At 37.3% G+C, this 22,381-nt stretch overlaps 1 protein-coding gene across 2 annotated transcripts; it reads left to right on the plus strand.

The window, feature by feature from the left end:
- The first annotated feature begins 935 nt into the window (after positions 1-935).
- Positions 936-14,454, plus strand: LOC103957968 (ubiquitin carboxyl-terminal hydrolase 8). Of its 2 annotated transcripts, XM_009370192.3 has the most exons (13): positions 936-1,215; positions 1,485-1,736; positions 2,672-2,813; positions 4,874-4,933; positions 5,012-5,104; positions 5,290-5,634; positions 5,774-5,914; positions 6,006-6,176; positions 6,288-6,545; positions 6,706-6,854; positions 11,082-11,627; positions 12,328-12,601; positions 13,640-14,454. In XM_009370192.3, exons 1-13 carry the CDS (start codon positions 1,124-1,126, stop codon positions 13,754-13,756), a joined length of 2,640 nt encoding a protein of 879 aa, XP_009368467.1. In that variant the 5' UTR covers positions 936-1,123; the 3' UTR covers positions 13,757-14,454. The 2 variants fall into 2 exon arrangements, with proteins under 2 accessions (XP_009368467.1, XP_009368474.1); XM_009370199.3 differs by lacking the exon at positions 13,640-14,454 and having other exon boundaries at positions 11,082-11,631; positions 12,328-12,569.
- The last annotated feature ends 7,927 nt before the right edge of the window (positions 14,455-22,381 follow it).

Consider the following 22,381-nt stretch of genomic DNA (forward strand, 5'->3'; position numbering starts at 1 on the left):
ATGAAGATAATGCAATCTGTGTTGCCCAAATGAAGGAAGGATTCATCAAAGGCGATAAGACTAAACACATATCTCCAAAGTTTTTCAGTGCTCATGAGCTTCAGAAGGCTAAAGTTATTGAAGTCAGACAAATCCGTTCAAATGAAAATTTGGCAGATTTGTTCATCAAATCTCTACCAAAGTGCACATTTCAGAAGTTAGTGCAAGGCATCGGATTACGTCGACTTACCAAACAGCTAGATTTGAAGAATGCAGAATCAGGGGGAGATACATATCAGGGGGAGTATCCATGATACATGCTTGTTGTACTCTTTTTCTTTCGATTAGGATTTTTCCCACTGGGTTTTTCCTATCAAGGTTTTAACGAGGTAATATAAGCATACTTGACACTATATCAATGATCCAGGAAAGGTGTACTCTTTTTCCTTCACTATGTTTTTTCCCATTGGGTTTTTCCAAGCAATGTTTTAACGAGGCAACTCATGTTGATATGTGGGCATCCAAGGGGAAGTGTTGAAAAGTCAGATGGCAATGAATGCCCACACAGTATGTTAGCAAAAGTCTTCAGCATGGGCAGAAGTTTTCAATGCCCATGCAAAGTGAAAGTTAAATACATAGAGATTGTATAGTCAGACGAAGTGTCGTAAAATTTCAAAATGCATTAACTGCATCAGTTTGGAGTTGCTCTATAAATAGAGCACTCCGCATGTTTTTAAGTTACAAGGAAAGAAAAGAAGAAGTGAACGAGAAAAAAATATCAGTAACATCATCTATTTTCTCTGCTTTTATTTGTTATCTGCCTGTACTATAATTTTAGTAAGATATTTTACATCTACCTTGCACCTACCATTAAAAAGTTATTCCTATAAGTTTGACCTTTTTATAACACATACTAATTATATATATATTTTCCCTCCTTATTGAATCCTCTTCACAGAAAAAAGCTCGGTTTGTTTCTCTGCAAATCCGCCATTCTCCATCGCACTCTCTCTCTCTCTCTCTCTCTGATGATCTGCATTTTCCGAACCCGGTTTCGAACTCGTTCCTGAGTCGCTCCTTCTCTCCTTCCTAACTCCCTCCTTCTCCTCTTTCCATACACATAACATACGCAAATAGAAAGTGAATGGAGGGCGTTGCTCTCTCTGAAGATCTCTCCGATTCCACTCAGCGTTCCGACTCGGACAGCGACCAGCGAGTCTACTTCGTTCCCTACAGGTCTACCTCTTTTGCCTCTCGATTTTGTTTGCGTTTTTCACTTCCCACGCCACTGCATTCTCCAATCCAAGCTGATTTCTTTTTCAAGTTTTTCCCCCCAAATATTGTATGCATTTTTAGTGTATGGGAATTTTCCGGAATTTGAAATACTTGGGTAGATTAGGAATTTGAATTTTAAAATTTAGAATTTTGTTATTAGTTCTCTGAATTGAGATTTGGGAGCGATTGGATTTATGCACGGAATGTTCATATGTGAATTGGGTTTTCAGTTGGTGGAGAGATGCACAGGAATCAGTTTTGGGCGATTCTGATGGGAAGAGAGCGATTTTGTACGTGGCTTTGCAGGCTTCTTCGTATGCTGGCCCTATGAAGCTCATCAATAACATTTTCAACTCAGATCTTGTGTTCAATCTAAGGAGAGAGGATGATAGTGTACATAGTGGTGAAAATGGCGAAGGCAGTGTCTCAGGCCGAGACTACGCATTGGTGCTCGGAGAAATGTGGGTTCAGGCACTCAGATGGTGAGTGATTTTTAGTTAGGTTTTTTTTTTGCCATTTTTATTACATGGGCTCTTGTGAATATGATTGGAATGAAACATGAGCTAGGTAGTAATAAGAAGTATTCCGATAGTTGCATCTGGTCTGTTTGCCCCCAGAATGATCTGTGTTTGATGTTGCCACTTGTGCTTTCAATGCTTTTTGGTGGCATGAATAGCTGACAGTACAGTCCTGTGCCCAAAGTTGATTATTGTTGTACATTTTACGTGACATTCACACGCTTTTGTGGCGCTGTAATGTTATGTCACATTTAAGTGGTGTTTTTTTTTTTTAATTTATATTGAAATGGATTGACGTGAATTGCTAATGTTTATTTCCCATGAATGCTGCAAGGACCGTTTTTCACGTGTTTAACTGGTGAAATTTTTACCCTTGCTTTGGTTCTACTTCCAGATTAGGCAGTTGAAATTTTAACCCTAATCTTCTAAGAGAAAGAAATTTAAAAAAGATTGACATTTCTTTGACCGGACTGTAGTAATTTAATTCCTTTAACAATATCCTCATTCAGATTATGCAGTTTGAAAATAATCCCCATCTATTAAACTTTGAGAACTATTAACACTTGCTCTTGCATTACACCGAAGAGCAAACCTTTTGAGCTCTCCAAGGTATGTATAATGGAACTTTGCATATTTCAAAAAGTCTAAACCCCTTCTAAATGTCAAGGGAGTCATAATAGTTAATATTGTTTGTAATTTGTATTTTCAATTACCACATTGTTGAATCTCAGATTTCTATGGTAATTTTTTATGAATCAATTTGGTATTTTGGAACTCATGGAATGCTGTAAATATGATGCATTTCCATCAGATTGAAAGTCATGGGATGCTATTAGTTTTTAGTGGATAAACATAGTTTGTTAAGTATCTTAGCACTGGTATGATTGTTGTATGCGTAGGCATAGTGATTCTAAAGTTGCAGTGAAGGATGGTAGGAGTTTTTCAGCTGCGGAAGATGACATGACCGATGTCTATCCGCTACAACTCAGACTTTCTGTTTCACGAGAAACAAATTCATTGGGAGTAAAAGTTACAAAGAAGGTCAGTATATGTACTTTATGTCTTTTTTCTGTTTTTGATATTCAGGTTTTTATTTTATTTAATTTTGGTCCTGGATTCATAATGCTTAGATTACTAAGGTTTGAACTGTTAATGATAGGTTTATGTGAACGATGAGGCAAGTGGGCCGTCTTATGGAAATGTCTTAAGCATGAAATTATTGTCACAAACATACATTGTAGCTAGGAAAGCCTGCAACATCAGTTTACGAGCTGTATTAGGGTATAAATAATGTTCTTCTTAGTTTATGATGCAAGACCCTAATCAAGTTTTCTTCCATTTTGGAGGGACTCCCACTTTCATTTTATGCCTCTTTTTCACGCTTTTCATTTTTCCCATAATTTCTTTTAACTTTTAACTTCTAAAAAAATGTTGATATTATGAAAATGAGGATGAAAATTAGAATTTTGGGATTTAATTTCCATTGTAGAATTTTAATTACTTTATATTCTCGGGTTGCCTATAAGTAGCCCGTATTCAGTTAAGGAGGATAAAGGGCTTGATGTTAGATGGAGATTGTGGATGAAGGGGCTTGTCCTCGTTGAATTTTAGGGGAAAATGGGATCGAAGGGATTAGGCAGGGTGATTTATTGTCAGGCTTCTAATTCACCTTGGTGGTAGACCCCCATATCATCTCGTAGTTAGAGCTTTTGCTTTTGGTGGAAAGATGTTCAGTGGGTGGAGAAGGAACAATGGTTCAGATATACAGTTTGGTGGTGACTCTACTTCTCATTCGGTGGATGGGCAGAACTTAGAAGTCTCTTTTGTTGGCATGTTTCTGTGCAGTGTTTTGGTTCCGGAACAATGTACCTGGATCTTCCAGCTGGGAGAATGAGAATCCTAGGGCATTCTATTCCTAGGACTCCATGGTTGAGAAGGTGAAGTAAATTGGAAGATACCCATCTAGTTTCTCATTGTTTTATTTACCTAGTGAGGCTGCAAAAAAGGATTGATAAGTTCATGCATTTTTTGTTGTGGAGGGGTGAGGGTGAGGTGAAGAAAGATCATCCGGTGAGATGGGATAATGGTGGTGTAGGTTTTTGTAATTCTTTGTAGCACTCAGTTGCCTCTAGTCAATGGGCTGTATTTTATAGTGGTGGTTTAGTAATGTCGTTTTTCATATTTTAATGATGGATGAGAATACTTGGTAAGTATGGTGATTAGAATGGTGGGTGGAAGTTAGGGCTGCCTTTTTTATTTAATCCCTTATTTTCCTTTTGAGGGACCGGGTTAGGAGTTTTGTTTGACAACTTAATTGCTTCATATATTTGGAAAATTGTGCTGTTGAGGTGATTAGGATAATTTAGGAAAGGGAAAATCTGATTTAAAGGATAAAATTGAATTTTGGAACATTCCTAGTGTAACTTGCTTAAAGAGGCTGTGCTCTGGATCTTTGTGTTTTGCAAATGATTTATTGCTGAATCCACTACCACATATGTGCTCTTAAACTTTTATTCAACAATGTGTTTCTAACTTCTGACGAAAACAAATTTGACTTTGACTTGCACTGCTTTGTGAACAAGTAAAGGACGGAAGAGTACTTATAATTATGTGTTCGTTGGGCTGCAATTTTTCTTTTTATTCTTTTGGTGAACAACCTACATATTATGAGAATCACATATCGTTGAGAGATTCCCACTTTGCATAGTAGTATATATGTCCTGAGCCTCTCCACCCACTGCCAATCGGTTTTGAATTGATGCTTTAATTCTCTCATGGTATCAAATGATGCTATCTATGTGTCAGGCCCTACGGCTTCTTCTACTTGCCCCGCCACCCAATTTAGCTTGTCCACTTGTTTTGCTCAAGTCATGCCACACATGAGTGGGCACATCGAGAGAATCCCACATAGGGAATTTAAAGCCTTCCAAAGTAGAATAAAGTGTTCTTGGCCTCCCATCTGTTGCCAATTGGTTTTGGGTTAAATGCTCTAATTTTTCACACGTAAATTATGTATGCTGATTCCTATTATTGCGGGATTTCTTTGTCTTCCACGTCTTAATTTGATGTTCTATTTTGTTGTGTATGCATTTGTATTGTAGGATAATGCAGTTGAGTTCTTCAAGAGAGCCTGCAAAATTTTCAGTGTGGAGTCTGAGATGGTAATTAAGTTCATTATTTTAATGCATTCTTTTATCAGGATAAAGTGGCTGGCCTTTTAACTTCTGTTATTGCACCAGTTACGCATCTGGGACTTTTCGGGGCAGATAAACTTATTTTTTGCAAATGAAAGAGCCAAGTCTTCAAGAGAATTTCAACGACAGTCAGGTGAGGTAAGTGGCAGATTGATGCGATACATTTGTTAATTCATACTCATCAATTGTTTGCTACACTATACTCCAGAATCTGTTTCATGTTTCTCAGTTTAAGTACTATTCTTGCTGTCTTCTCATATTTTAATTTGTCATTTTGTTGCACAATATCTGATAGATGTAATTGTATGCATGATTTTGTGCAGATAATGTTGGAGTTGCAAGTTTATGGGTTGTCAGATTCCTTTAAGTGCAGGGAAGGGAAAAAAGATGAGATGGCCACACAACATTCAACCATCACAAATTCCTGTTGTGGTGCTTCAGTTATGATGAATGGTTCTGCAGGAATCACAAATTCTAACTTCATCCGTTCATTATGGGGAAGCTCTTGTGAAACAGGTTCTTTAGGATTGACAGGATTACAGAACCTTGGAAATACTTGTTTCATGAATAGTTCCATCCAGTGTTTAGCGCACACCCCAAAGCTTGTGGACTATTTTCTTGGAGATTATGGTAGAGAAATAAATCCAGACAATCCATTGGGCATGAATGTAGGTCACCTTTCATTGCACTTTCTTAATATTCATGACCTGATGGTGGGTGATGAATGTGTTAGTGAGATATTCCTCACGTTATCAAGTGTATCTATGTTTCTTTACAGTCTTTTAACTTTGTGCACTCTTTTGTCAGGGGGAGATTGCTTTAGCCTTTGGAGATCTGTTAAGGAAGTTATGGGTTCCTGGAGCAACTCCAGTAGCCCCAAGGCCATTTAAGTCAAAACTTTCTCGATTTGCTGCACAGTTTAATGGATTTAATCAACATGATTCCCAAGTTAGTGGTGTTTCTTGTTTCCAGAATTGCTCTCTTTTGGGTTCAAACATTTATAAGGAGTTTTCATTTATCATACCATATTATTTCATAGGAGCTCCTGGCTTTTTTGTTGGATGGACTTCATGAAGATCTTAATCGTGTAAAATGCAAGCCTTATGTAGAAGTCAAGGATGGTGATGGCCGACAAGATGAAGAGGTTGCTGATGAATATTGGGGAAATCATTTAGCCCGTAATGACTCTATAATTGTTGACGTGTGCCAAGTGAGCATCTTCCTCAGATTTGTCTTTTGCTTCCACTCTTTGCTGAACTAAAATCTGATCAGGAATGCGTATTGCTTACTTTTGTGATGCACATGATGATGAACCTCGCAGGGTCAATATAAATCAACATTAGTTTGCCCTGTTTGCAAAAAGGTGTCTGTTACATTTGATCCATTTATGTACCTGTCGCTACCATTGCCTTCAACGATGATGCGGACAATGACTTTATCAGTGGTCAATACTTATGGATATTCTCAGCCGTCTCAATATACCATTACCGTGCCCAAGCATGGAAAATTAGAAGATCTCATCCAGGGTTTAAGTGTTGCATCCTCATTGGGGATTGATGAAACCTTTTTGGTGGCTGAGGTACTGTTTAGTGTTAGAATATCTGATAGGGGTTCCTTGAATGCCAGAGATATTGGATGATATACATGTTTACATTTAGACATACACACACACGTGTACAATATATACATATGTCCTTTTGTCTATAAATTGATCTCTGAAGCAATATAGTTCTGTGCAGATATACAACAATCGCATTATACGCTATCTTGAGGAACCAACTGATTCATTATCTTTAATTAGGGATCAAGACAAGCTAGTTGCTTATCGGTCAACGAAAGATGTTGAGCAAATCCCTTTGGTTGTGTTCATGCATCAGCTGATGGAGGAGTAAGTTTTATCTTCTTTTTTGAATCTTATTTTTTGCAATTTTTGTATGCAATTTTCACAGAGTTAGGGTGTAAGGGGTGATGTGAAGGAATTCTTTCCTTTGTCTGCATATAGAAATACTGTATCTTAATTGAAATGGGTGATAACCTGTGCGAATAAAGTTAAATGGATGGGTGATAACTTGTGTAAATGGAAAATCATGTTTTATAATCTTACTATAAATATTCTGAACTTGTGTATGAAATCTTAGTTGCCTATTAGGTTCACCTGCGCACACAGCTTACATATGATTTCTTTTGAGAATCACAATGTTGTTAGGTATTTGTCAACCCAAGCTACATTCATTGCATGGATGTGAATGGCGTTTGCTATCCCTGACTGCCTGTTATAGTTCGTGGTCCTTACTGTTTGCCCGTTTAGGATAAATCTTAGAACCAACTCCCAAACAGAGTTTTGTAAACAGACTCCATTTCTTTTGTTATAGCACTTATCCAACTATCTCGCACGCCCATCACTTGCTATAGCTTCTTGATAAGTAGTTGAATCTCCTTGACTAATGTTACGAGCATAATTAACTTCGTCTTGGCCAAACCCAAACCTTGGTTTCTTCTTGTTTCGAATGGGTTTGTCTAGTGCTATGCATCTTTGGAATTCAGGTGAATTGTGGGTCAGAGTTCAAACCCCTTAGGATGTCTGACGGATCATAGTGCCTTCAATCTACCCTGTTTCTTGCTCCACCTGATTCCTACTTGGTGCATGATGCTGATGCTTTTCAGACCACACCTCTTCTGCACTCTTAAAACCAAGAACTGTAGATGATGACCTGTTAATCAAGTAACTTGCATGATTAACAGTCTCCGCCCAAAGCTATCAGGCTATCTTGCATGAAATCGCATGCTTCTCTCTCTTTCCATGAGAGTTTTGTTCATCCTCTCAGCAGCTCTGTTTTGTTAGGGATTCTTCTTTACTGATACGTGCCTCGGGATGCCTTCCTGCTTACATTAATCGGCAAACTCCTTGCTTGTATACTCATTTACGTTGTCACTTCTCAGGTACTAGATCTTCTAGTTTAATTCTTGGTTTCTGTCTTCCATTTCTTGAACTTTGTAAAAACCTTGAATTTCTGCTTCATGAAATAACCCAAAGTGTCAGACGTTGGAGTGAATATGGCTGAGCTGCTCCTTTCTTTAGTTATCTGCACTCGTACTTATGAATGATACCTTTCTTTGCTTCCCGAGAACGCAATTGCAAAGTGTCATGTCTTCTAGCAAGCCTCTTTTGTGCAATTCTTGAAAACCCTTCTAGCTGATGTGCCCTAGCTTGTGATGCCAAAGTTCATGACTTGTCTTCTGTTCTCTGCTTTGTGGAAACAACTGCTCTCCCAACTATCATAGTCCCGATGAGCTTGTACAACTTATTGTGCTGTAAGTCAGCCTGCATTACCACCAGTGATCCTTTGGTCACCTTGAGTCTTGTTGCTTTAGGAGTATACCCATAGCTGGCCTTGTCTAAAGTACCTAAGGATATCAAATTCTTCCTCAGTCTAGGAACACATATGACGTTCACCAAAGTTCGTATCACTCCATAACATCCTAATTCTGACAGTGTCGATCCCCCCTATTGGACGTGGTGAATCATCCCCCATTAAAACTTCTCTGTTGCTGACCTCGAACTATTCTCTTACTGCACACATATGGAATGTGCATTCAGTCTCCAAAACCTGATTTGTGAAAGCCATAGAGCCTGATGTTACCAAAAGAAGCTCCCTGTCACTCTCTTCTTTGGTGACTGCGCTAGTTGAACTTGAGCTGCCTTCCATCTTGGTTTTTTTTCCCCTTCCAAATCTTGCAGTACCTCTTCCAATGATTGGCAAAACCAAATTCGAAGCAGTCTTCCTTCTTTTCTTTTTTCTTCTTGAATTTTGAGCTATCCCTATTGTTGTTCTTCTCTTCCTTTGTCTTTTCCCGCCTCATCTCTTTTCCTTTAGGATAAAGGCCTTGAGAGCTTTAAGTTATATCATCTGGTTTAGCATATGACTGAAGGGTTTGAAGTACGTCCTCAAGTTGCAGGGACTCTTTTTCAAACATTGAAGTTGTTTGAAAATGCTTGAAAGACGGGGGTAGAGACCTTAGCAAGATGATGCCATATCCTCATCTTTGTAAGTTTCTTCGACCTTCTGAAGACTGGCTATGCAACTCTGGAACCTGCATACGTGATCTTCAATATCACCTCCTTCGTCCAATCGAACCTTCAATAGTTAATCCTTGATAAATAGTTTATTGGACACACTTTTGCCCATATAAACTTTCTCTAACTTGTCCCATGCTTCCTTAGCAGCCATCGTTTTTGTGATGTGGGGCCTAACTGATTTAGGGCTAGTTTGGTATTGATGTGTTTTTTTTTAAGCTGCTTCTACTGTGTTGTGAGAATAAACAGCTGTAAAATAAAGCTTGTTGAGTGATTGGTAATTTTTTTTTTTTTTTTTTGTAAAAGTGCTTTTGACGAATAAAAAAAAAAAAAAAAATAGTGTCCGAATGTTTGGTAAACTTTTATATAAATTGTTGTGAGTATGTTAATTTACTGAAAAGGATGTGGTATTTAATGTGATAAGATAATTATCAAAGACAATAATGTAGGGGCAAAGGTTGTAATTTTGTAAAATATGTGGGATATACTGCCTATTTGAAAATTTCATTAAATGGGTACTGATTACTGTGGTTTGGAAAAAAAAAAAGCACTTTTTTTTAGAAGCAGGGTACCATGCTTCCACATTTTAATACTTCTCTATTGTCATTGACATCAGTTTTTTAAAAAAGCTCTTTTTTCTTTGTTTTACCATACACATTTGATGTTCCAGATATTTTAATAAGTTGCTGTTTTTAAAAGCTCCACAATCCCAAACCAGCCCTTAGTTAGATGGATCTCAATGGAGCTCTTGGCCTTCTTCAGAATCTTGTCCATGTCTCTTCTGTCATGGTTGTAGGCTTCTCACCAAGGAGTGCATCATCCAACTCCTGCTGTATCAGTATGTTCTTCATCATCCTTTGCTAGTCCATGAAGTCATCCATTCCATCAAAAGGTTTTAACGCAGGTCTTAGGCTTCCTAGGTCTGGGGACTTCTTTCCTTTTGACATCGCAGAACACCTTGAACCAAGCTCTTGATACCAATTTCTATAAGTTCGACACCCCTCTGGATCTTGTTCTTTGATCTTTCCGGCACCAACTAAAATTAGCAAAACTATAGAATAACTAGAAACACACAAGATGTATACTGATTCGGCATAACTTTTGCCTACGTCCAGTTGTGATTTCTCTGGGTTGAGAAACCACGACTTCTTTGATTAATAATGTATGTACTTTTGTATACCCTAGAACTAATCTCTCTCTTCCCTCGGTTGTCTCTCTGTTTTCTCTCACTTGCTTTTCGGCCTTTCCCACACCTCTATTTATAAGTATAGGGTGTGGTTTACATCCTATTTTCTGATTAGGTTTCCTATTCTATTTGGGATGGGAAAGTACACTCGATTCCAATTTGACTTCTAGGATTCCTATTCTAATTGTAACAAGAAGAATTAATTCTTTCCTAATCCTTGTAGGACAAGAATCTGTGCACCTTTGGGTTTTGTAATACAATCCTAAACGACATAGGACTTTAACAAAAGACAAACCAAATCCTAACAAAAAGTTTCTTGTACTTTTGGAGAAGTAATTAAACGTATGAATATATGTATATGCAAGCTGAGACCATAGAAGAATGTGTTTAGTCTGGAAGACCAGAAAATTTAGTGACTGTTTGGTTCTAATCCTTATGTGAATTCAGAAGTGTCAAAAAAGAAAATAACATTTATTTTAAGCCGAAGCAATATGGGGGTGTGTTCATCTTTTACACCTTGCATTTTGACCTCCTAATAAGTTGTAAGTGTTAAGACAAATAAATCTGCTTTCTGATAAGTTGGTTGTTCATTGACATGCTGGGGTATTGTGTACAGTTGTTGATACTGGAATAATTGTTCTTTTCCAGATTATTCATGATCTCTTTGATTGTAGATATCATTACAATAACAGCACCCTCACATCTAACCCCACAAGAAAGAGATGATCTTTTTCTTCTTTTTCCCAGTCTTCCACACACTCACACACACATTTTTCATTTCCTGTTTTGTAAGAATTTTATTGTTCTTGTGACATTGCCTGCCCTCAACCATCTTATTTATTCAATATTGTCAGGAAGTACATGGATGGGAAACTGACTTCAAGCTTTGGAATTCCTCTTGTGTCAAGACTACCCAATTCTGCTACTGGATCTGATATCTGCAACTTATACTTGAAATTACTTAAGCCATTTCACACACCCTCAAAAGATTCCCAAGAATGTTTTGATGGTTCAGAGGGCACCACTCTTGAAGAAGTCACTGGAACACAGGATTCCACACCTCCTGTTATAGACGGGGGTGTGAACCCCTGTAATGGAAGTGAGGCTGACTCACCCTTTGATTTTGAATTTCAGTTTTACATAACAGATGAAAAGGGAATTTCCAAGGATAGAAAGATAGTAATGAATGATATAGTAGAGAGGGAAAAAACCAAGCGGTTAAATGTCCTTGTATGTTGGCCAAAAAAGTACATCGAACAGTATGATACTCGCCTTCTTTGCTCATTACCAGAGGTTTTCAAGACTTGCCTTTTTGCAAAAAAGCCTCAAGAGTCCGTTTCTCTGTATAAGTGCCTTGAAGCATTCTTGAAGGAAGAGCCTCTTGGACCCGAAGACATGTGGTCAGTGGGTACACTTGAGCCTTTTTAACTTTGGCTTTAAAAGCATTTTGTGTTGTGTATACCTAGGAGTTGGAAGAGCTCAAATATAGATATGTAAGGTGTATTCACTTGCTTTTTTGGTAACTGGGTATGTTCTGTGAAATTGTTATTTATTTTACTCATTGCAGTAATTTTGACCTCAAATTTGGTATGAGTTCGTAATTTTTTTGTTTTTGGATTAGGATTTAAAAGCTCTTCTGTGTGATTAACAGTCTTATTAATTGCTTATGCAAATACATAATTTCAGGTTGCATGTAAGGTTATTGACTAAACTCCAAACTTTTAACGTCGTCACCTGTTCAACATGGTTGTTCGGTTTAATTCTTCAATTAGTTTCTTCCTAACATCTGTTAAATGAGTAATTGCAGTTTTATGTCTATCTACATGTTAATGTTATCACAACACCTTCATCTACTCATTGAATGTTGGCAAATGATCTTGTAATGCTCAAAGTAGTGGTCTTTCAAGCATTACTTGTTATTGTTGCTCAGTTTTCGGAATAGACACACTCAGAAAGTGGATAATGTTATACTCTCATGGTTATGAAGTAGAACATTGTATTTGGAGTTTTATACAACCTATTAGCCTTTTATTAGTTATTACATTGTGAGAACTTGTTATGAAGGTTTATCTAATGTTAATACTGTTATTACTATTTTAGGTATTGTCCTGGCTGCAAAAAGCACTGTCAAGCCAGCAAAAAGTTAGATCTATGGAGACTGCCGGAGATCTTGGTCATTCATTTAAAGCGGTTCTCATATAGCCGTTTTTTTAAGAACAAGCTGGAGACTTATGTCGATTTCCCTATTGACAATCTTGATTTGTCAACATACATTGCCCACAAGAGTGGTCAGTCATGTAATCGTTACATGCTGTATGCAGTTAGTAATCACTTTGGAAGCATGGGAGGTGGTCATTATACTGCATTTGTCCACGTAAGTAGCATTTCTTGCTTCTTTCAGTTACATTTCCCTTTTTTCTACTCTTTAATCTGATGAACTTCCCATACACTTTATTTTTAGTTATTTTCTTAACTAGATAACTTCTCAGTTTCAAACAATTTATGAAATGAAACAAAGTAAAAATTTTTCTAGTTTGAACTCTTATTATTAGTTTACTTGGTATAGTAATGCTATTATCCATATGCAGTCCCTACCCCATGCATATTCTTGATTTTCAGGAATACTTTCAAACTTCTCTCATAACATGAGGTGTAAACTTTAAGGTGATCTGTTTGTGCTTATTTAGGCGTGAATGACAAACTAATGGGTTTCTATTAGAAAAATCCTTTTTACTTTTATATATGCATGTTTACCTATGACATCAATTGAATGTGGTGCTGTTTTTAGGCCTGAAGTGATAGTTTGATCATTATATGAAGAGATCCTTTGTAACTTGCTCTTTCTTCTGCCTTTTGTCGAATATCAATCACTTAGCACAATGCAAGCCCTTAGCTGGCTTAGACTTCCTAGAACTAGGTCCTAGTTTCCTCTGCTGTCAGAGTGCTCCTTTCGTGGTGCATTAAGGAAATTAGGATTCAATCTTTTGTAGTCTACTCTCTCCTCAACCTGTTGTCTCATTGTCTGAATTGCGCTTGCTTATCAAAAGACATCTCACAATGGGTGTGGCCGCTCTTTGAGTGTAGCCCCACAGTAATGAAGTGTTAGGATTGGAGTTTGCAAGGTTTCTTTGTCCCTCTGCAGCCATTAATACACTTGGGGGTTCAACACCTATGTAACCTCTCTGATCTCCCATCGTCAAAGTTATTGTATTGGAATCTTTACCGTGTTATATGAATGATTTGAAAGCATGCAATAATTATTTTTTTGCACTTGAAATTGTGGGTAATTTGTATTCGAGCTGAGTCTTAGATTTATATTATTTCCCTTTTCTTGTATGGTATGATTGGATCTGTACGTTAACTTATGTTGGTTGACACAGAGCGCTTAAACTGTATTATTTTTCTGATGTAGCATGGAGGTGATCGGTGGTATGACTTTGATGATAGCCACGTTAACCCTATCAGCCAGGACAAGATAAAGTCTTCATCTGCTTATGTTCTTTTCTACAGAAGAGTTGTGGAAGTGTGATATCAGAGCTTTGAAATTCCTTTTCAAGATCAGTCCTGTGGTGGAATATATTTTTCCTTCACCTCAGTCCTCGCGCTAACCACAAAATTATCATTCTTTTGTCTTTGGCATCGTTTAGTTCGGATTGAGAACTTCCAGCATGGATAAAATTGAGGGAAGTTCTTACGCTTAGAGGACGGTGCTGAAGATGATTGTAACATAGTAGCAAAATGAAGGGATGAGCGACCGCACTGAGGATGCTACATGCAGTTATAACCATCCATGAAGAGACATTTACTTCCTGGAGTAGAGAGATTTCTGATAGGGTCTGCTCTATGAAAGTGTAATTTTTTTTCTTTTAGATATAGCTGATGAGATTGGCGATCTTTATTTCAGTCATCTTGTAAACAGGGACTGCCGGAACAAGATGCTGCACTGCCGATGACCTTAAGGTCGTGTGGCGGTAAGACTTTCCTTGGGCCGGAAGGAAACTTGTCCGGCTGCGCACTGCGCTGGTGAAGTTGCCTGAAGTCGGACGAAAGAACGATATGCTCCTCTATTTATTTTATTCTTTTTGCTGTATTTTTTATTGGTTGGTGATGAATTTTGGGCATGAAAGAACTGTATGAGCCTTACCATGAAGCAAAAAAAGGTTCATCTGAAGAATGTTCCAACTGTAATTTAGCCAGATTTTTTTAATAGAGTGCTGCATTTCTCTTTTTCTAATTCTCATTCGGTCACTGCGGGGAAGCAAGTAAAAATAGAAAAACTCATATTGTGATTACGGACAATCAGGCTCGAATTGATGGCTTCCACCACATCAAAGAGGATGTTATGATTTTTTTCTTGTGTTATTGGTAAAAATTTTCTTTTACTTTTTCAATTAAAGAAAGAAGAGTTTCATGTTTTTATTTTTCAACTTTTTAGTTTCATTCATCATCTCTCATCTTTGAATCTCGAGAACTTTCATGGCACGGGTACACTGTTGTGTGACTTTACATGCTAATAAAGTAAAAATGTAATTTTAGATTGGTTTTTTAGCCAAAATGATCTCTAAGTTTTGCATAACTCCTCATTTTGGTCCTTGAGATTTGAAATCGATAGAATTGGTCATTGAGTTTGTCAATCATCAATCATTTTGGTCTTTCTCTAAAATATCTCCATCGAAAAAGGATAAAATGACAAAAATATTCTCAAATTTTGTCAAATCATTTTGCCCTATTGTTTATTAAATTGAGGGTATTTTTGTCACTTTGATCCTTAACATAATTTTTCATCAAATGACCAAAATGATTGGTCGTGGACAATCTCAGGAACTATTTATATTGATTTCAAATCTTAGGGATCAAAATGAAGAGTTATGCAAATTTCAGAGTTCATTTTGGTTAAAAAGCCTTTTAGATCAAATGAGTAGGTTTGGTTTTCAATGAAACTAAACTTCACGTATATCAAGGGCTCTCTAAAAAATTTTAGGGAATGAATAACTCAAAATTTAACATGTATCAAAGGTAGACATGAATAACTTTTTGGTTTCAAGAGTGCAAAAGATAAAACATGAAGAAAAAGTTATTCCTTTAATTCTCTCACATTTTTCTTTTTTTTTTTTTTAACTTTCAAGTTGGGGCGCCTTTTTTTCATTTCTTTCGTACAACATGCACCTCACATGTGCATAATGAGCATGATTCAATTGCATTATTATGTAGAACTTTGTCATTGACTTTACATTTCCGACATGTACAACGCAATCTCAATGTTACTTGGCACTTTATTTGACGACGCCATCGCGAAATACCTACCAAAGAAATGAAGAAATTTCAGAAGTTGCTCACAAGATCGTAACTTAATCCAATATTATTTTTTTGATAGCAATATTAGAGATGGATTGATGTTGGATTGAATTCAGAAGAATGACGAGATTCAAATAAAAAAAATTTCTGCAACTTGACCCGACCGGAGTAGATTGGCCCTACTTGCGACCCTCACCAATCTTCCCATCCTACTCTAAAGTTAGCCAAGGCGCCACGCCAGCCAGCTCCTCGCGTACAAACAATATTTGTTCTCTTATAAGTGAAATTTCGTCAAATCAACTATGTACAAAATTTACATCCACATTTGCAGTTTCAAGTTCAATACCCACTATTATTCATGTGTTGGTGGAGATGTTAGAACTTCTACTCAAGGGTAATAATAGCATAATCATTGCAAATTAATGAAGGGTATTCTAGTACTTTACATTCATTGTTTGAGGGGTTTACTATATTTAACATATCACACCGAAGGGGTACTGATAGGATTTTTAGTCCTTGCACAAATAGTGTTAAAAGCACTTAAAATACTTGTAAGAGTACTAGGTAATTGTAATATAATCGCTCATGCAAGGTCGCTTTCCATAAGGATTGGATGAATAATTTGTAATTAACTTAACACTTAATTAATTAATTAAAACATATTTTGGCAATAGATTGAGATTTTGAAATTTAAAAGATTAAAATAACAATAAAAGAAATCTGGAAATTTGGGCAAAACAATAGCAAAGAGAGAAAAACGTTTTTTTAGAATAAAACAATTATGGAAAAGACTAGGGGCTAGCCATCACCATTAACAATTCTATGCAATTTTAGCAATTACTTATGAATTTCCACGTGTATGCTTTGAATGTTAGGTTTTCCTAATGCATAGCTTCCTTGTGATATTCAAGTGAAAATGTACATCTAACATGCAACCTATTTGTGATGTTCAGATCAACTAGAAACATGCAAGACTCATTAAGCATTGTGAAAACCCCTTTGAAAACCATGCAACCCTTAAGAATGTGATATTTGCCTTAATTGAAATTACAATTATTAATCACAAGAAGCCCTCAATTTTAGGGTGATATTCCAACAGAAATTGCATCAAATTACTTGTCTAATTACCCTGATGGTGGCCAATTAATCACTAAGTCAATTAGATAGTTTAATACGGTGATTAATAATTCAAAGCAAGCATGCATCCATTCATAAGAAAATTAATAAAATCACATATTCAAGCTAAGGCTCATGACCTCGTCCTAGCAAAAATAAATAGTTACGCATACTCATTATAAAAACCAAAGAAAATATCATTAAGTAGAAAAAGATTGAAAATACCCGTGGGTTAAAAGTCCCAATGTAGTGTAGAGAACCCTAATGGCTAAATAGCCTTTTTTGTACTACTACAAAATAAAATCCTTCCTAGAAAATGTCTTCTAAAAACTAGGAAATAAAATAATAAAAAGATAACTTTGAATCACAATCCAAATCAGGGTAGGAAATCTGCCTAGTAGAGAAGTAGCCACGTTTCTGGACCTTCAAGACTCCAAAATAGGCCCAAAACAACTTGAATTACCGATTAGGGCCTCCTTTTCAAGTTTCAAGTACAACTGAAGTCCAAAATTCATCATCTTCCAGCTCAAAAGTCACAAATAAGCTTTGTAACATAATCTGATAGCACCACGTGCTAGACATAAATTAATTCACCACAATCAGATGCTTCAAGATAAAATTCTGAAAAACTCTACCGTTTGACTATTTTTGGCTCCAAAAGGATTCGCATGTACTACATTGAAAATACATAGCAAAGCATCCAAAACCTTACCAAAATAATCACCAAAACATACCAAAAATGGAGAAAAATATATAGTATAAAATCGACTCATCAGTCACTTCTGGTATTTCAATTAGTCCTGGAAGGTCCTTTAGGACAATAATTCTTTCTTGGGCCATCCGTAACCTTGTCATGATCAAGAATTATTTTGGTGTTTCAAATTTTCAGGATTGGAATTATAATAGTTTGTTCAACCATGTTACAAATGGAGTACACCCCAAGTTATTTGTGGATGAGACATGGTGTTTCCATTTCCTATGGCAGCGGTTCCCTCCCTTCAAAAGTGATAACGACAGCGCGATCCGGTCATTCATTGTTTTCATACAGCTACCAAAGTAAAGTAAAATCACCCATCCAGTCCATCGTTCTGGACGAGAGCAACTCACTCTCACCCACACATGATTCCAAAATACCAACTACATGATTTGACTTTTCAGATTCTGTACTCTTAACGCAATCCAAATAGACAAACCAATCAGAATCCCCCCCCTCTCTCTCTCTCTCTCTTTTCTCGCTCTCTCTGTAGGTATTAGAATTGTATATGGCACTTTTACGGGGCCACGTACATAATACTGTTCATTCTACAGAAAAATAAGTGGGCATATTTGCAGGCGAGTTACAGTCCACAACAACGTCCTTGGATTTCAACAGAACGTACCTAGTTAAATGATGCTTGTACGATTTAAGACCCCACGTCTCTCATTCTTGCTTCCTCTAATCAACCCTAGGTGATGATAATCAGAACCCATCAACGGCGAGTGAACTAGCTAGGGTTAACCACGTCAGCATGACCAAAGCAATTTGCATGCATCCCGCAGTTTATGTGCATGGCCCCTTGGTTAATTAGCAACTTAATGGGATTAGTTAAACACACATCGTTCACAGAGATCATACAAAATTAGTTGAATGAAGACGTTATTAATTGAAGATGCGTATATAAGTTGCTTAATCAAGTTGAGTAATGGAATTTCTTAAGTTGAGAGGGAGACATGCATGCATGCAGCTAGCAAGTAATCAATTACTTAAGTTGCTTAATTAAGTTGAGTAATGCGAATTTCAGCCTAATTAGTTGCTTAGTCTTCTATTAAGAAAGTGACCCACGACTAATGATGCAACTAACCTAATTGTGGGTACAACCGTACAATCTCTAGCTTGGTTTGAAGAAATTTTGCAAAACTGAGTCTTCTTGGTAAATGAAAGGTTCAAGGAGGGACTTGTGGTCAGCAATCTATCATGTTTTTTTTTTAAATATCATTTTCAATATGGTTAGCTATTGACCCGTATCATCTTCAAAAATTGTGTTTTTGAAACCCAAGCTATTGTCTGCATCTTTGCATGTTATTCGTTCCACCAACTAGCCGATTATTTCGTACTTTAACTGTGATTTGGAAGTGTAATGATACAAATAGTAATTATGGCGGAACGAATTTCATTTACTTAATTTTTGAAACTGAAAATAAAGATAAATTAGGTGATTTTGTAACCATCTAATTTCTGTGGCAGCTAGCTTCACTAAAGTGTCTTGATATTTCTATCCCTTTTTAATATTATAACAAAATCATTATCGTTTTGTTAAAAAAAAATAAATATAAGTATTAGTAATCGGTAAGCCTTCCATATTCAATCCGTACATGTGGTAGCAAAAATCTGCTGTCTTCAATCTTGTCGAATTCACACGTACAAAACAATCAACTAATTTAATCAAGGCTAAAGCCTCATGCACCAATGAGGTGTGGGCAATGGATCTGCATTGCCTAAGTCAATATCTTTGAAAAGAGTGGGTGTTTATGACTTGTATGCGTTGCAAAAGGTTACAAGTAAATGGTGGAGATGAGGAATCTATAGGAGGTGGCCGACCATGAGTGTAGGGTTTGCCCTAATCATGGCGGCTTCTGATTGGCCAAGGTGAATCATCCGGATGGATGAGGAAGGTTAATTCTAATATTTTAATTAAGAGAGAATATCTTAGAATTGTCAGGTAAGTAACCTCGATTGAATGTGATGAAGATTTCTTACTTGTTTGAGCTGATCTTCAAATAGGAATGAATTAAAGATGGGATTTGGAGGTTAATCTTATCTTTAATGCCTTTGACTTTTCCACGCCATAAGCTAATGAGCTTGATCGTGTCATAGGCAGCTTTTTGAGCCTTCAAGGATGTTGAGATGCACATGGGAATATTTGAGAGCCTTGCCCATTTAATGAGGGCAATCTTGTCTTTTTCGGGATAATGTCCACATGCCATCTTCTAAATTTATGGGATTATTTTTGCCTCCACAAATGCCCCACATCTGATGGGTTGCACGCATGAAAGGGAAATAGGTGTAGAAATCCCAAGTTGATTAAGTAAGTTGAGAGTTATTTCTTGATTTGATGTATCTCCGCTTTGACTTGGAGTATAAGCCTTCTAAGAAAGGGAAACCAATTGCCTCCAAAAATCTATTTAAGCCTACCTTAAGTAGGGGTTAAATAAATCTAGAGAGCTAATTTTTTACCCACCAAGAAAGAGAGAAAAGGCTAGAGGATATTGTAAACCCCTCCCTCAATTTTCTTCTTTGCTTGTCCTTGTAAAGAGTCGGTCGTTGTTCTTGTCTCCTTCTCCGTGCCGCACCAAGGTAAGAAAAGAAAAAAATTTTCTTTTTCTTTTTTCAATGGGTGTTGCCATAGGGCAGCCATCATGGAAGGTAGGGTGAGTTGTTATGGGTGGTGGTATGGCGAGGTCGGCTGGCTGGGGCCAGGTGTTGGCTTACAGCAGTCGGGAGTTGCAGAGCTGAAGTCGGTGTGACTAGGGCCGCGTGAGAGGCACGAGGCCTTGCTAGCGGTTGGCTTACTTGCTGGACCTATTGAGAAGAAGTCAAGTACTTTCTTTGCCACTTGTGGGAGTTCAGTTGCTTCTAGAAAGCTTGTTATCAGGCTATTTCCAGCGTCCATGTTCGGGGATAAAGTGAAGTATCCAACTATGGCTAAGTCTGGATTAGCTTCTAAAAGGCTCGCCACTATGAGAAGTGGGGAAGAAAGTTCGTCACTTGGGAAAGTGGATTCGGCAGCCAAAGAAACGTCAAAGCTTGCTCCTTCTGCTATTTCCACGTTTGTGTTGCCTACCAAGAAGTAGGGAATTGCTCGAGTTCAATTTCTAAACTGTCGTAGATGGAGCAATTGGGGATGAAGCTACCAAGATTGCAAATGCTCAAGATGGAGTGTCGGATAAGCAAACAGCTGAGTGCAAAGTGGCTGTTAAGGCATGATAGTTGCTGGAGAGCCTAAGGCCATTTCCAACCGAGGGCTGGCCAGAGGGCTTGTTTTAGCCCTCTGGCCATCTAGGATATTAATATTTTAATAAATAGTACAAGGCCATATTTGCCTCCATCTCCAACTGAGGGTCAAAGGGTTATAGGGCTCGTTTTAGCCCTGTCACAAAAAACTGTCTCCAACCGAGAGCCAAAAGGTCATAGGGTCAAACATAATTTATTATTTAAATTTATAAACTACAATTTAAATTCAAATCCAACAACTTAAATTTAAAAACTACAACGGTAACTAGCCCAAAAAACCAAAAAAAATTAGAACTTAAATTTAATGAATGGTTTAGGTATTTATAGGAAAAAAAAATTAGAATTTTTAAGAATTAAAAAAAAAATTGGCCCAAAAAACCAAAAACAAATTGAATACAATGGCTAGTTAGCTAGCCATTGGATTCAATTTTTTGTTTTAGCATTCATGTTGGTTATATCCAACAGGATTTTCTAAATTTCTGGCCAGCCTTGGGCTGGCTGTATACTGCTAGCCCTTTAGGCCTTTGTCCCTTTCAGATTACATAGGGCCCATGAGCCTTCTGGCTTAGCCTTTGGTTGGAGACGGTTTTCGGGCGATTTTCGGCCCTCTGACCCTCTGGAGCCTTTGGTTGGAGATGGCCTAAGGTTATCCAAACTACTAATAAGTCGTTCGTTGGAGATGACCCAGTTTCCACAACCAATTCCGATGGTTTTTTGTCTGTTTTTTTGGTGAACCACGTCACTTAACCACCGTGAAAACATTCCCCATCATTCCTTTTTCCTATTACACCCCAAAATCAAAGATATTTGGCTTGCAATTCGGGAAAAACCGCACCAGTGGGTGGGGGAGTTCTTATCATTGATCCTCCCAATTCTGAAACAATTTCCTTTGATCACCACCACCTATAGCATCCCCTTGAGGCCTGGAACAAAGCCCAAACAACTATAGGGGCGGCGGAGCACCGGAGGTGACAGATTAAAGCCACTCATTTCTAGGGTTTCCGGCGAGTTTGTGGGAAACTGGGGCTTTTCTTGCCCAAATTGGACTTGATCACAGTTATAAAACTTGCTCTACTCATTGATATCTTCATTTATGTGAAATTTGGTAATTTTTGGAAATAGTTGAATTTTCCGATGACTCGGGGCGGCGCGTGGACCAAGACCCCATCTGCCCTTCCTAAACTAAATTGGATACCATGATTCCATATGTAATGTTCGATTGACGAAATCTCGCCGTATGACTATAGTTTTGTTAGCAACCGCCACTTAGACATTATATGATTTGCAATCCGACCGTTGGATCGACACCAAACTTAAATACATAGTTGAGCATAATATCTGAGGACATTAGAAACTTATGGATTGAGAATCTAGCATACAAATATTCCTGAATTGGATTTCTAAGTTTGTAAACAGCTACTTAATTTTGTGATTGGCGGAGATCCAACCGTCGGATTGTAGTGAGACTTTAGTATATTATTTTAGAAGTATAATGTGGACTTTGAGAAGTTACAGATTAGGAATCTGATAGGTGGATCTTCTGATTTAGATTTCTAGGGTTGTGAACCCTATCCTCGATCTTGATCGATGGTTGATTTTTTTTAGTAAACTAAACTGAGTTTCTAGTGTGACGTTTATCTTAGAGTGTGGTTGATATTTCAAGAAGCTTAGTGGTCTCATTGCGATGACAGGTGTCTTGATTTATGTACGAGTGACTATAATATAGGTGATTTATGTTGAATTGTTATTTTA

The sequence above is a fragment of a genome, unplaced genomic scaffold (assembly GCF_019419815.1).
Source record: "Pyrus x bretschneideri cultivar Hongxiangsu unplaced genomic scaffold, Pyrus_bretschneideri_v1 Contig58, whole genome shotgun sequence".
NCBI classification, from domain to species: Eukaryota; Viridiplantae; Streptophyta; class Magnoliopsida; order Rosales; family Rosaceae; genus Pyrus; species Pyrus x bretschneideri.